The sequence below is a fragment of the Epinephelus moara genome, chromosome 6 (genome assembly GCF_006386435.1).
Source record: "Epinephelus moara isolate mb chromosome 6, YSFRI_EMoa_1.0, whole genome shotgun sequence".
Classification (NCBI taxonomy): domain Eukaryota; kingdom Metazoa; phylum Chordata; class Actinopteri; order Perciformes; family Serranidae; genus Epinephelus; species Epinephelus moara.
Window position 1 is genome coordinate 28,426,698 of NC_065511.1, and position 16,387 is coordinate 28,443,084.

Consider the following 16,387-nt stretch of genomic DNA (forward strand, 5'->3'; position numbering starts at 1 on the left):
ATGCAATGTGAGATTTAACACATTTAAATGAATCTGTTCATTTTTTCTTAATATCTTTTCACTTTCAAAGTGAAGTTATAACATTATTTTTAGACTAAATTAGGACATTCTTCTTTCTCTCTGCGATCTTAAACCATTTATCTCCGTAAAAATTTTACAATCTCTCTGGGCAAATAATAAGTATTCTATTACAATCACTATTAGAGACGTGAATGAAAGATAGAAACGATGATTACCAGTCATTCTCTTGTAAAAAGCGAACGCACAGCAGGGGCCTCAGAAATACAACAGCAAAACCACTAGAGTGAAATGGATTTCAGTTACCTGAATTAAATCACTATTAATAAAAAATTAAGGAGTGGAGCACCGTGTCTCGCTGTTTCTTCTCCTTTTTTCTTTGGTCCAGTTTTCTCTTTTGTTAAATTCCCTGTGTATTTAAATGACATTTTCATTGCCACACACTCTAACATCAAGGAGTTAAATTAAATATGGGTATAATTTAGATTTCAGTCTGTATGTGTCAGTTTTTCTTTATAATTTAAACTTAATTATCTGCATATTTATCTTACAAAAAATACCTCCCTTTTCCATTCCCTCCCTTCCCAGTCCCTTCATCCTACCCTGCGTACCTCTGGGGTGCAGTCTGGTGCCGTGGAGCCCCCATTGAAGTGGTTCTGGGCCAGGAAGAAGGGAGAGTTGGCCATGTCCAGGATGGGGTAGTTCACCAACACCACCTTACTGAAGTTAAACTTGTAGGTGAAACGCTTCCCTTTGGTTTTGTGCAAAATGCGCTTGTTGTAGTAATACCTGCAGAGGAGGAGGAGAGGATATCGAAGGAGGGATGGAGTGGGGGGGGGGGGGGGGTAAAGGATAAAGGGAAAAGGAAGAGGAAGAGGAAAAGAGGAGGGAAGGATTAATATAATGCTTGCATCAAGGTTTTGTGTTTGAGCGCTAACAGAAACGAATAAGTAAACAACTTCAGCGCTGTAGGACAAGAGCTATGCTGATTTCCCACTGTTTTTATTCATCTCCGCCTTGCTCAAATCAATTCATGTCTGACTGCCTTGATTCAATACAATATGGTTCTTTAAAGGGAAATTTTATTCAGCTGTTAACAGACAAAAAGACAAAAAGCCAAATCCCTTTGAGCCTCAAACCCTTAACATAAAGTCAACGTTAGAACAAAAACAACAAAAGAAAATAGTACTTTCAGTGTTCGCAAAATTATATCAATTCAAAACCTAATATGGGTATTAGATTATGATATAATATGATATGGATTATGGCATTAAAATAAATGAAAAGATACTATTATGATCTTTAAAAATATTGATGCCATAAAATGAATAAGTACGCATATTTTATACTACGTTAAAAAAAAGGATTTTATTCGGAAAAACATATATTTGTCACTGCTGGAGTGAAAATAATTTACTAAGTTTACCGATAAATGAGTTATTTATTTGAATCATCTGAAGCAATTTGGGCTCTGAAACATGATATCCAACCCAGGTGATGTGTAAATGTAGATGACGCTGAGAGTCTGCCTCCGTTTTCAAAAGACAACAAGAGGAGTCTCCATGGCAACGACCTCAGGTGTCTCCCGCTGGGCATGTAGAGCCGTCGTCATGCCTGTTTCCTGTGCCACCCACTGAGGTGTCACAATGTACAGTCTGCCAGGATGCGGGGTTGATCAGCGGTAAAGGCAAAACATGGAGCCATCTGGATCAGGTAGAGGAGCCGAGCGCTCAGGTGGGGGTGAGGGGAGATGAGGGGGCAAATTGAAAAACCTGCCGATGTCTTATCGCGAGACAGAAGTTTAAATCTCGGATGCCGTTTCTTTGAGCACTTCTTTGTTTTAAAGTGACCACAGTGGGTGCAGTGAATACAGAATGCATTAGACAACCTCAGCATTAAACACCGGTGAGCAACGCCTCATTATGCAGACGCACAATATCAACAAACACAGCAGCATGTAAGTATCAGCATGTATCCACAGTGGCTGCGCCCAGTGCAATGATGTGTACGTGTTTTGCTTTGCGTGGCAATTGTGCCGTGGCCCTTAATTGAGCAATTAAGTGAGGCTAATTAAGAAGGCTAATTGTGGCCCCAGCCAATTCATAACAATTAGACTCTGACGACAGCCCCCATTAACAAGAGGCCAAAGGAAAGCAGAGGGAGGGGGGTGGGGTAGGGGGAACAAGTCAGGGTAGTGAGTATTTGCATAAGAGAACTGTGTGTGCAGTTGGGGGTGTAAACTGCTGAAGGTATGGAGTGTGAACGGTATCGCTTTAATCACCTTCGGCAAGTTCGGTGCCGAGCAGTTTCCCCGTACTCCACTTTGGAGAAGAAGTCCAAGCAATTTCAGACTGGGGCTTAATTTTGAAATCCCTATTGAATTTTTTATTTGGCAGCTCAATGGTGAACTTTCCATTAGGATGTCCACAGATAAGGAGAAATTGAGGGTATTGACGTTCCCCAGGAAAAGTCCCACCTTTATCTTTCCATTAAACCAACATGAAAAAGAGAGACGTTAAGTGAGGACTCAGATAGACAAGAGTAAACAATTTATGTAAACCGCGGCGCGATAAACATCTTGATTTATCTGATACCAGCAGTGTTATTGCTTGACATTCAACACATCATGTACAGACACATACCTCAGCGCCCTGCTCAGCTTGTCGTAATTCATGTGAGGTTTGCATTTCCTTATCCCCCACAGCCGAGCCACCTCGTCTGGGTCCTTGATGACAAACTCTCCGTAGTCGCCCTGCCACGCGATCACCCCCTGATACTCCTCCTTCTGCAGCAGCTCCAGGATGAAGTGCCACAGCTGGATCTGTCTGGACCCGGGGCTCGACTCGGGCTTGTAGGCCCAGTCTGGGAAGGCGAACCCTGGGCAGAGGGAGCAGGAAAGAGGGGAGGATGAGGTTAGGGCCTTGTCATTTGTCCCGCTGTGTGCCGGGGGGGACCACTGTCTGGATGACTGATGAGTGATGGAGGTGAGGGATGATGTGTTTAATATCACAGCACGTGCCTTGAGCAATGTTAGTCTGCGCTAATGCCCTCTAGCCTCAACAGATTGGTCAGTGGAGTGATGACAGCTCACTGGGAGAGATCTGATTGATGCTGCTCGGGCTCTAATTCTTAAAAGTCGAATGTATGCACATCATAGACGGAGTTAAGTAGCTTTTTTCATCCCACAGTGAACCTGGCACTAACTAGCCTTGTAAAAACATTAGAAATACAACCAATTACTACCAGAGACTGAATTTGTTTACCAATGTGCATGTGTATGGTTAACTTTTTTTAAAAAGCTGAAAGTTTTAGTTGCATTTTTAACACGTATCTCTGATTTTCATGATGATGGTTATGTTTTTATCATAAACTGAATTTTGGCTGGTTACACTCAATTCACACACGTGACCTGGGTCAAGAATTAGAGATGTGTTTGAAGATGTGTGCATGATAAATTTATGCAAAAAAAGAAATTATACCCCTTGCATGAGCTTGATGGTGGGACTGACCTGGCGTCCAGAGTGCTGGCACCGGGGGGAGCAGCAAATCACTGACGCAGTTACAGTCCATACCTCCACAACACCTGGAACGAAACAAAGAGATGGCACAGAGGACAAAGACAGTCAGTAAACAATGATTACTTGACTTTGGTGTGTGAATTTGTACATTCTGAAAAAGGTGAAAACAGGAGGAGAGACATCTCATAGAAAAACATCTGCTAAAGCCAGACACAGCTACCCAGCAGGTTTATTCCACTGAGCTGAAGTTGAAGAGTGTAAACTTTGTTGAAAATGGAGGTATTGCATAAGGGTCTAAGGGCGCAATATGAGTTCAAAAACATACTTTAAATCGATGTGAAATATGGCAAGGTTATGTTTCATATGTCTTTGGTAGAGATCAGGTGTTTGATGGATGTGATCTTGTGTGGCCACCTGCGGCTGTGTCTGATGCAACACGGTGGACATCCCAATAGTGCATTTATGAACAGGAGAAATTAAATAGAGTTTTGAAAACCAAGTTAGAGTTGAGCCATATTATAAATTTAAAACAGGAGCTTTTAATGTATAATGTGGTTTGGCTATTCCTCGGTGGAGGTTTTAAATTCAAAAACGACACACTAGGGCAAAAATCTCTGTGTGCAATGTTACGTTCAGGTGCACTGCAACTAGCTGCAGAAACTAATATGGTCGAGGAAAGGAAAGGCTTTGTTCATTATGTGATTTAGGCATTTAAACCAATGAAGATAGGGTAAATAAAAGAAACGCCTCACAGTGTAACCCAATACAATTCAGCATGAGCACAAACTACAGCCTCCAAATTTACCATAAAGGTAAATCAGCACCCCATCTAAAACACCTCATTATAACCTTCATGAAGGAAGCGGGATTTATTCTATTATTGTTTTAGACTGCCTTAGTTTCACCTAGCTGCATCCAATAACCTGACAAATGCACAAGGGAAGGGCGTAGGTTTCATTTCAACATTGGTGGCGGGGTCCACATGTGAAAGGGCGGCTTTGGGGTCCTCTGGCCGAAAATTTTGAGCATCATTTCCTGCATTCTGGTGATTTTTTATTCCCAAATCTGTGTCTTATCTGCATCAATTAATGGAGTAAATGTCTTTAATTTTGTCAAAATAAGAGCCCTCTGTTACGTTCATGTTTTTATTTGGGGAGACAAATGCACACGTTCTTAATATAGAGGGGTACATAAAAAAGGTGCATAATAAGCTTCATGGTAGGTTACGTGATCATCTGAAAGTTAAAGTCAACAAATATAGTGATGAATATATTGATGTTCACTGAACACTTTCATATTCGATATCACAAAAGACCAAAAAATACAAAGTGTATACACCTGCATTCGACAAAAGTGATTAAAATGTATCTCTTAAACTCAAATCTGTCAAAGAAGTGTTTCAGTTTTTGTTTTTAAAGGAATATTTCACACACGAAATGACCATTTGTAAATCAGTCATGCCGTGTCACCTTGAATTTATGGAGAAAACTTTGTTTCTCTCACACGCCTCCTCGGAAAACGGGAAACATATTGATTATTGATTGATTAGGGACCACGTTACAACAGCAAAGCTATGTCAAAACATATGTTTACAAACTTTCACAAAACTCTTGCAGTATTATCCAAGTCTATGTTACAATTTAAAACTGAAATGAAAACGTATCTATGCTCTCTTCAAAGGCAGACATGAGATTTTGTAAACATATGTTTTGATATAGTTTTGCTGTTGTTGAATGTGGCTCCCAATCAATCAATGAATCAATATGTTTGCCGTTTTCCGTAGAGGCATGTGAGAAAAAGGTTTCGTCATGAATTTGAGGAAACACTGCATGACTAACTGATTTACAAATTTTCATTTTGTAGGTGAAGTATCCCTTTAATATCTCACCTGACATTTGTTTTTACAAAGACAGCTGAGCAGCACACCTGTGAAGGCACCACAGGTGTGCACGAAAACCTCGAAAAAACCTTTGACGTCCAATCTGTCGCACTGTGTCACGCTCCCTTTTTTTATACGCACGCAGGTGATGTGAGCACATCCCAAGCAAGAATGTGTGCGTTAAATGACAGCTAATAATTATAACGCCTCCTACAGAAACGCATATAGACGTCTGCTGACAGGAGGAGGTAAGGAGATTTTCAGTGTTTCCATGACGAGCGATGGGACCATGAGACATGATCTAGTTTGGATATCACAGTTTCATCAGGGTTGTTTTACAAAGCTCAGATGGAAGAGATGCCCTGCTGCTACACTGGTATCTTTAATGCTGGCCTCTCTATCTCTCCCTTCACTCTCTGCCTCTATTTAATTATGCTCTGTGAATTTTGGATTTTCCCTCCAGCATTGAAATGGAACGTGAATTATTAAGGTGTGTTTGTATAAATTATTATTGCTAACTCCAGGCATTTCTCTCTCTCTCTCTCTCTCTCTCTCTCTGACCGACTCCATCTATCTATCTATCCATCGCTGGCTCTCACCCTGCTTCTAGCCTTTGGATTGTGGCCCCTCTCACTCTCTCCTCCCTCTCTTCATCTTTCTTGTTTTCAAGCCGCTCCTTCTGTCTTCAAATATAGAGTTGGCATTCATCCTATCTCACTCACATTTTTTTTCTCTTCATATCATTCATGTTATTTCTTATTTTTTTATCTTCTTCTGTCGGCCTTGTGTCTCTGCCTGTGCTCACTTTCCCGTAATGAGTCAAAGTTATCACCAGGGTTCAAATAACAGTTATGTCTTCACAAAAAGCTCCCCATTTTCATGTGGGATTTTTTTTCTTCCACAAAACTATACAACACGTAGCCTGTTAGATCGTTTGTATTCAGCGCACCAGCAGGATATCAAAACCCACATTGGCCTTCGCACAATTAGAAACAGCTCTCTCTTCTGAAACGTCCTTCCATTAAAAGTTGATATAACCTGTACATCTGACTGAAGGCCTCAGCGGAGATTGGCTGTAGTCTTTAAAAAATAAGATATTCTTTGTGTTCGAGGTAGTAATCTATAAGTTTCCTCTTCCCTGTGGGCTACAGGTCATCAATACTGCATCATCTGTTACATTTGCCATATTCTCGTGGTCCGCCGCATGTATAAGCTCGTCTCCTCCGAGGATAACATACTATATGTGTGCTCCTATCTGTCAGGGTCTCGCCAGCTACCTCTCATACCACCTACACACCGCCTACATCCATATCCATCCTCCATTTTCCTATCCAGCAGCCTAAGTATACAGGTGAATCCTCCTTTCCTCTTTCCCACCTCCTTTCTATTCACACACACCTATCCACTGTCTGCTCCCCCGCCCCACCCATCTCCTTTTCTCTCCCTCTCTTCCTGCTCTGTGTGTTTTGCTTCGGCGCAGTAATTTTCCGTTTGATTTCGGAGGTAATGCATTTTTTACAAATCAAAGAGGAAGCCAGGCAGGCCCCCCTCCTCCTCCTCCTCCTCTTCGTCCTCCTCCTGCCTCCCCTCCCTCCCTCCTCCTCCCCTCCCTCCCTTCCCCAGTCTCCCGTTCTCGCCCCCCTCGGCCCCCCAGGCCAGAGAGGAGATAAAGGAGCCCCCATCATTTCCTTGTTAGTTTTGATTTGGGCAGCGCAGGGCTTTCAAGTTCCCCCCATCACCCCCAGAAACATTATAACTAGCAGCCCAGGGAATACTGTTCCTCGTTCGCACACACTCTTACACACACACACACACACACACGCACACACAGACTGTCAGATACAGACGCTCGCAGATTGTAATGGATTGTACATGCACAGTAAACACAGTCTCAAGCAGATATGCCACAAATACACAGGTATTCAGGTAGCCGACGCGCACACACAGTGAGGAGCAGCACACAAAGTAAGACATGGAGCCCATAGATATTGACTGAATCAATATAGACACACTAACACACATCTCACCGAGCTGAAAGAGAGAATGCACTTTGTTTACTGAAGACGGTGCTGATTGAGCGCAGAGATGTGTGCAGACAAAAACACAAATGCAACTGTGGACACAACAGTCCAAACAAAGGACCTCTCTCCCACAAAAGGCCACCTACAAAGTCTGGATGATGGATCACACAGTTACCGGTGACAATGGTAAATACATACAATAGAGGGCACGGTGTTGCCGTGTACAGTCACATGTTGACAATAGCACCTTCGCTGCTCAAAGGAAACCTCGGCTGCGCTCCTCCACATGTTGTCGAGTGTGGGCCCACACTAGTTTTAGCAAACACACATCCTCGCTGAACCCTCTGGTGTGTTGATGAGTCAGAGGCTTTTGATAATTCATTGAGTTGAAAGAGTCGGCTGGTTTTAGTGACGGTTTAACTATGTTTTTAGGACACGACAACAAGGATGCAAAGGTTTCACACTCACGTTAGGGCAATAGCTGGTCATGGCTGAAAGGTTATGTCTTAGAAAGTCTCAGAAAGGTCACTACACATCTTTAAAAATCATCTTTAATCCTGCAGTAAGTGATTTTGGGGTCTTGTGGGGAAAAATGGAAACAATCTGTAAACTCAACATTTACATATTTTCACCATAAGGTTGATATGGTGAACAGGTTAGCCCAAAGCTGTGTATTCACACCTCCAGCAAACACAGAGCATCATTAGCATTCATTTGGAGCATTCATATAGACACGTATATATCATAATTATCATCTGGAGCAAACAAACACATCCTGCTGTTGAGTGCTGTGCAGCAACTGCATGGAAAAGTTGTCTCTGTTCACCTTAAAGCCAGACTGGCTAGACTTGTACGTGTCTTTTTTGTAAGATATTTTTGGCTCTTTTTTACCGTTATTTGATAGGACAGATACAGCCTGACGGGGAAGAGAAGGTGGAGATGACATGCAGCAAAGGTCTGTGGGTTCAAATCGAACCCACAGCTGCTGCGGCAAGGACACAGCCTTTGTACATGGGGTGCCCCCTGACTTGTACGTATCTGCTTGAGCACTGTGGGTCAAACACTTGAGTAAAGTTTTTAAGCTACGTGTACTAAAAGAATGTTGTCTCTGGCAGGTAATATTACGTCTGACCCCACTTTTTATTATTTGAAGGGTATCAGCTTTTACCATCACACAGAAGATTCAGAGTCTCACAGGCTAGACTGAACAGGTTGAAGAAGTATTTTGTTCCTCAGTCTGTCAACCTATTAAATCCAAATATGGCCTCTAAGTAGCCTCAGCGTACTTGGGCGGAACATTGAATGTAATATGAATTACTAATTTGTTGCACTGCATCCACTTTAAGTAATGTCTGATGTGATTTCTAGCATTTGTAGTGTGATTTTGTAGTTTGATTAAATGTTATTTTTGTGTTTATGTGAAAGAGTTGACGTCCTGGAACACAAGACACATTTTAGATTTTTTTTTTCTGACAATAAAGTGAAATCAAATCAAATCAAATCAAAGTCAGTCTCAAATTCACTCCCTTTTAGCTCTATATTTCTCTCCATCTCATGAGCAAATATATGGTTGTTAAGCTGCTGAATGTCCCACTTCTACTTTGTCTGCTGTCGATTATTGTTGGACAGGTAGTTTACAGTGGGTTTTAGAAGCCTTCTCACACACTCTGTGAGACTAAAGGAAACTGCAGGTTCATCACTACATCACCCCTTTCACATTGTGTACAGTCATTTAATCATCTCTGAATATAAAAATATTGATTACAGCAGCATTAAACTTGTTTTTTCTTGATTTTAGAACTTTTGCTGTTTATACTTTTGTTGTCTTAAAGAATTTCCTAACTTTGGATCAATAAAGTACATCTGTCTATTTATCACTCTTTGTCTCCTTATATGTCTGTCTGTTTGCCTTATTTCTCTTTTCTTTTGCCTGTAAAGCATTTTGTCAGTTCTTTGTTGCATACTTGTTTTAGTGAAGTCACATTTTTATTAAGTTTATTGAGGTATATAAAGTCACCTGAATTTTACTGAATGAAATAAACATGCTGAGGTAACACAGCCTGTCTGCTCATAATTAGAGTTGTTCTGTACTGATGCCAGTTTAGGAAATTAATCCGATACTGCCCGAAACGCTGGATCGGGTATTGGTGACGCACCTATCCGATACTAGTAATTTATCACTAAACTTTTCAAGTAGTTTCACACCCCGGTCCTCTTTGCTGCTCTTAAACAGTAACCTACACAGGAAGTTGCCTGTCAACTGTTGTTTTAGAGCCACGAAAAAGAACTGATATCTGGTAAAGAGTGCAACATGAGCCATAAGCAAAAGTTAAGATCAGACAATAAGAGAAATTTCTATGGCATTTCTTCTCTGTATGTATTTGTACATGTTTTACAAAGGGTTTAACCTGAGACATGCCACACAATAACGATAGCAATCACTGCACATCCATGCAGGAGTAGTAGTTTACAGCGAGCCCGCTCTCACTCTGAAGTCGTCGAAATCCGACACTTGGGCAGTGACTTGCAGCGTAGGAAACCAATGAAAAAAAACGGTCCTTTAACATAGGCATGATACACAGCCAGTTGCCGTTATAGTTTAACACGTCAGGGGGGAAGGCAGTAGGACAAGGACGAAAGTTAAGGTGGCGAAAGTCCGACAGCATGGCTCCAACAAAGACCGACTTTCACCCAAGAGAGTGGTGTTCTGGTACTGTAAGATTCTAAAGCCAAACCCTGTTCTTTTTTCCGAAACCTAACCACGTGTTTTTGTTGTTGAAGGAAAAAAAATGTCAATTCGCACTGACGTAGTGCATTTATTTTAAAGAGACTGTATGTAAATGTTAGATTTCCTGTAAAAACGGAAGTGTATTTTGACAGAAGACAATGCATGTAACAGGCAGAACTTGATACAGCGTCCCAGAATGTCAACAACCAACGTACTCGGGGTACCTTGCATGTCTTATCTAGATGTGGAAAGTCCATGACCAGACATCAATATGCGACGAGGTCGGAGCGAGAATTTGATACAGCTGTTAACTTGTTTTTAACACAATGGATTAGTAGTTGTTAACAGCCAATACGCAAGTTCAGGTATTGGAATCGGGAAGGCAAAAATGGTATCCGAACATCTTTACTCGTAATCATGAATAAGTCAGGGTTAAGAGTTTTTAAAAAACATGTGGAAAGCTATATGAAATTAAGGTCATTAGTTTTAGTTTTAGCTGCGAACTTGATGCAACATTAGTCTGGCAACAAAATATTGTCCAGGAAAAATGGACCAAAACAAAATTAGAAGCATTTTCAAAAGAGTTCATAAGCCAGAATTTGATGAGTTTTGGGTGTTTAAAAGAGGTTTGTAAATGGATGTGTATTTTGAGTGCAACATCTTACCAAACATGACTGAAGTATACATACTGATAGAAGTTTGCAACCAGGCTGGTAATGTATAGGACCAGGCCTGTCAACAGAACTGGCACAGTTGTGGAGGTTAGTGGGCCACTGACGGGAGCGAAAAGGAAACAGTGTGCGGAATATACTGTAGTACCAACTATGTTTTGAAATTCTGCAGAGTGACTGGGGTAGAGGGAGGAAGGGGGGCAGCCTGACATTCAGGCAACATTATATCTCCAGTGCTGTCTAAAGAAGGAAAGAGTGATGGGTCACGATATAAAAAGATAGAAAAATATGAGAGGCATGAAGAGTCTGGCCTCTCCCGCTTTCTTTTTCCACTAGATGAAACGGGCTCTGTACATCTGTCTCATCTTCCTTTTTTTGGTTGCCCCTGAAAGAGGCCCAACTGAACCCTCTCTCTCTCCCTTTCTCTATACTTGCCTCTCTCCCGCTATCTCTGTCTCTCCCTCTCTCTCTGTTCCTCTCCCTGGTTAGCTCTGACACACTGGTCAGCCTCAGGGTGGAAGAACAGAGGGACTCTGCTATGGGTTTGTTAGAGGAGATGGAAAGAAGGAGAGAGGAGAAACAAGGAGGGGAGAGAGAGAGAAGAGAAGGAGGAGGATGAGGAGGAGGAGGAGGAGGAGGAGGAGGAGGGGGAGGTTTGGTCAGGAAGAGGGAAAAAGAACCTGTCCATCCAAATGTTAAAGAGAAGAGTCAACGTTAAATCAAATGTTATCACTACAATGCCCTGTAATTCTTCTGATTGAGCTGAATGGCTTGCCTAAATTATGAAATAACATTTCCAATTGGTCATACAAGAGAAAAAATGAATTATTTATAGATGTTTTTTTAAAGTTGTTTTATATCAGATTTTTAAAACATATTTTACCTCTAAACATATAGCATAATATCTATCTAATCCTAAATATCTACTTCTTTCTTGTACAAAAAAAATAAAATTGGTCCCATGATATGCGAGTACAGAGTTTAAGATATGTCTTAACGTTTGCAAATACATTTTGTTAACTTTGAACTCACCCAAAACTTCAACAATTAGCTGCCCTTGTAGATCCACCGACGTGTAAAAATTTTGCAAAAAAACAGGGCTGTCACTATATATGAAATACACTGTAAAACTCAAGGCATTAAATGTGCGCTGAGAAACAGATTCTATTGTTTAATTTACCTTATATCACATGTCTGTCTTGGGACTAGAAATAAGTGTTCTCTTAAATTTAAATTTGTGTGTTTCATAGATCCATAAAAAAATCAAGTTCAAGAATTAACAAGTTAAATTTAAGACTTTGTAAGACCTTTTTAATACCACTTTAAATAAAATTTAAGACCAAACCTGCGATGGAAGTAGAAACCGTAGAAAGCGTAGAAAGTCAGGTTAGTTACTTTGGTGTGGCACGTAGCTTTACAAAGATAATATAAACAGAGGAGCATTATCATTGGTCTTTTCTGGCAAACAATAACTCACATCATCTTAAAAATATGTCAGCGACCAACCTATCTGTCCTTTTCCAAATCTCCTGCACGCAGGGTCTCTACAGGTACAAATAAGTTAAATTTAAGGCTTTTTAAGGCTTTTTCTTTATACCATTTTAAATGAAATTTAAAACCAAACTTGTTATGGAAACACACACCAAAAGACAAAATATACTCTTTCCAAGTAAACAAATTGATGTTGATTCAAAATGAACAGTCAAAATGACCCTGACGATACTTCCTGTGCTTACGGCCCTGATCCCCATTTTACCACCTCGACATACAGCGCAGTTTGCTTTGTAAACATTTCAAGGCTCTGGCTTTAATCGTCACAGGTAATAGTTGTTATTCTCTTAAGCTGTTTGTCCTTACACTTGCATTTTCCCATTTTTCCATAGCTTTCAAGGTCCTGGTTTAACAGTGCAGACTCACTGCGTGATGTGAAGTGTGTGACGGGGCAAAAATGGGGCATTGTGCACATACAGGCATGTTGAAGTATGGTACGCCGTCTAATAGTGTTTCCCTCCTGTTAAAATTATGTTTCCTATAACACCAACACCAAAAATTAAATCTGTGATGTGACAAAAACCACATCACCGATGCTTACACCAACACTACACTGGCCTATACCTCTGTTGCACCTACATTTCCACACGTTGGCTTCTTTGTACCGTGAGCTCTATATAACCTACACACAGTACATCATACTGCCATGTGACAGAGTGAGAATTCAGTGCAATGCTGTAATAGGAACAGACAGCAGCGCAGTACTGTCAGTACATTTAACCAAGATGTATAGTTACAAGAGTACTGAGGCTCTGTGACTCTGCTTGTTCTCCCACAGAGCACCCATTACTCCACACTGCAGGGGCAAAGCTAATACTGAGTCCTTCACACCGAGAGACAGGCCATCACCTGACAGAGCTGCCAAACCAGAATATCATTCAGTGAGGTTCAGTTAGAAATAGCCATACACACTACCTGTACCAGCCGATGTGGTAACTGTGAAGCCAATGTGATATTTAAATGGATAATAGGTTTGAATATATGTTTAAAAACTCAGATGTATGACAAGTGACAATTATTGAGCCTGTAAGTGAAACAGCTGACCTGTTTGCTTCACTCCACAAACTACACTGTGGCTTCAACACTTGCAAGCATTTTGCTTGATTGACTTATAGATGCTGCACCTATGGATTGTACTGCTGTTTTGAATTCATATCTTAATCTTTCATTGTTTTTATTCTTGATGGTTGTGCAGACCAGTGTTGTGCTGCTCAAAAAGCCAATAAGTATACTTGACAAAAAAATACTTTTAATTGATGCAGAAAAGGCACAAATATTCACTGGAATGCAGAAAATAAAGTGTTTGAAAAACATTTCCAACACCCCCGAAATGTGAGTTAAAATGAACATGGCAGTTCAACAGTGTGTCATTTCTGTTTTTTTTTTTTTTTAATAGACTTTATTTTGATTTTTCCATTAAGGGAAAAGGTGCAGAGTTACAGTTGACATAAGCCACTCTAGTCTTCTTCTGTCTTCATGCAAAGACAAACCAATATACAGAAAAGAATGTGTGCAAGATGTAAGATTATGAAGAGATCAGATTGTAAATTCTCTTCTTTAATGTCTCAATACTGTAATTAAAGTGGTTAAAGGAGCACCAGTATATTATGATATTAAGGTTTAACTCAAGCAAAGGCTATGTATCCTATAAAAGGGGACTGAGTTGTATAAAACTTTGCTTGAGATCCTCCTAGTGAATATCATCATCTCTCTGATCTGTTGTGTAAATGGGGGAGGCTTTGTTGATTTCCAGTTGAGTAAGATGAAAGAGTAGTAGTAGATGATAGAGGCACCGATTTGTATCTTTTCTGCATCAATTAAATGTCTTTAATTTTGTCAAAATGCACATGTTTTAAATACTGAGGAGAACATTTGCCCTATGTCCCCTCCCGAAATCTACTCCTTTGTTAAAATGAACACAGCCACCACATAGCTGCACTCTCTCCTGGTGCCATAAACGCTCACTGGGTCACCAAATGTGTATCAATCCTTGCCTGAAAATAGACCCCACCAATTTGTTCCAGTTTGGGTAAAATTTGCCAAAAAATAAGAAATTTCTTAGTCTGTTAAATAAGTGAAATACTTGAGACCAATTTTTAAAGGTTGACATCTTCAATAGGGATGAATTGGCTTGGTGCTGAAAGGGTAGAGAAGTTGGAGAGTAATGAAAAACTAATGCTCTGTAAGTTTTGGTCTCTTCATGGGATTTGTCATCAGGAAGAACTTGACATAACTAACCCCCTGCTTTATTATTTAAGCCTTGAAAAAGAGATTTATTTTAAGACCGATTTAGTTTATTCTATTATTTCAGTCATGGGCTCAATAACTGCGCAATTTGTTCCAGTTTGGGTAAAATTTGCCAAAAAATTTAGAATTTTCCTAGCCTGGCCAAGACAGATGCAAGTGCTATAGTTATTCTGATGTTACTAATCATTTTCAGATACATTGAAGGAGAAATAAAGGCACACAAACTTAAAAAGGATCATTGACAGAAAGATAAATATAGAATATCACCAGCCTGGTCCACTGAAAGTCCAGTTTCATTCATGTGAAGAAGTTTTGGAGCTCTAATGATTCAGGGTGAAGTTGAGCCTGTTCGGGTCATAAATGGGATCTTCTGATAAATAAGGAAACCTGCTTTTTGGAGGCTTTCATTAAAGGTGGAGAACTCCAACAAGTTTAAGAGGAGGTGAGTGGAGATGAGGATGTGAGCGCGTGAAAACGGTATTAGTGTGGTATGGAACGCGGGCCTTAAGAAAATAAGGAAAAGAAGGGGAAAAAGGATGAAGAAAAAAGTATCAATCGATAGGGTTAAATTATTCATCGTCATTAATTATCGATCGCTCTCCGCTGCCGGCTCGTCCGCCTCGCGCCAGAGTTGAAAGGAGGGAAAGCGCGCTTTATTAAAACCGGCTCGAGCCTCATTGTTTCATGTCCCGCGGCAAAGAAAAAGCTCGAGTTTGGCTCTGCCCGCGCCAGTAGAAAATACACACACACACACACACACACACACACACACACACATGCACGCACGCACACACATTGCTCCACCTCCCTCTTTTACGTTCTCCTTCTCTCCTGCTCGCGCTCTCTCTCCCTCTCTCCGGACGCGCGGGAGGAGCTTTGGGGAGCCTCGCGCGGTGTTCACGGGGCGGCTGTGTCTCGCGTGGATCGATGAGGGATCAATGGCTCGCGCTGACTAATAGCCAGAGAGCGCCTTTGATCTCGCGGCTGAGAGATCAAAACCTGCGCGAGAGGGAAGAGAAATAGGAAAAGAAACTGCGCCGGCGAGCTGACCTTCACACACACACACACACACACACACACACACACACACACACACACACACACACACACACACACACACACGTTTACGCAAAAAAACCCACGTAGCCGACGCACGCGCGCAGCTTTTAGGAATTTGACTGCAGGATATCCTACCAGCAAACAAACGATGAGAGAAGCATCACTAACGAAACTTCTCGAGGCGAATATGCATCGGACACACTTAGAATAATAACCCATCTATCTATAGGCCGTGACAGATATCCTCCACACTGTCTCCTCGCGCGTGCACGCGCGCGCCACCTTGCTTCCTAGGCCAAGTTGTTGCTCTTGATTTTGACTTCCTTAGACAAGGTGATACGGCGAGAACAAGGAAACCATCTGTTGTTTCCAGCGAGCAGATGAGTGTCCTATGGGCTCAACTTCACGCCTATAGAGACCGAGGAGGTGTGTGTGTGTGTGTGTGTGATGGAGATAAGGGGGGAGGAGGTTGCAATATCTGGGAAAGACTTTGAAAAAGGCAACAAAACTGTCTTAAAATGGAGGTAGGCTAATTTTGTTTTGGAGATTGCGAGCAAATTGCTTAGAACAACTATAGTTCTGCAATGAACTAGTGATACAAGATCACTAGAATTTACTTTTACACACTTTAAATGTTTGCTTATTAATATAACTTTGAATGATCCCCTCCTGAGACTTCAGCTTCTGTTTAGTAC

General features: G+C 41.1%; 1 protein-coding gene across 5 annotated transcripts in view; it reads right to left on the reverse strand.

The window, feature by feature from the left end:
• The window catches only part of erfl1 (Ets2 repressor factor like 1), a 58,162-nt gene that overhangs the window by 5,484 nt on the left and 36,291 nt on the right, over positions 1-16,387 (reverse strand). For 2 of the 5 annotated variants that reach the window (XM_050047112.1, XM_050047111.1), the window contains exons 3-5: positions 3,498-3,601; positions 2,661-2,895; positions 621-807 (exon numbers count right to left, since the gene is read on the reverse strand). In XM_050047112.1, coding sequence (XP_049903069.1) covers positions 621-807; positions 2,661-2,895; positions 3,498-3,588 — 513 coding nt within the window. In that variant the 5' untranslated portion in view covers positions 3,589-3,601. The remainder of the gene's footprint in view (positions 1-620; positions 808-2,660; positions 2,896-3,497; positions 3,602-16,387) is intronic. The other 3 variants (XM_050047116.1, XM_050047115.1, XM_050047113.1) reach the window with 3 other exon arrangements.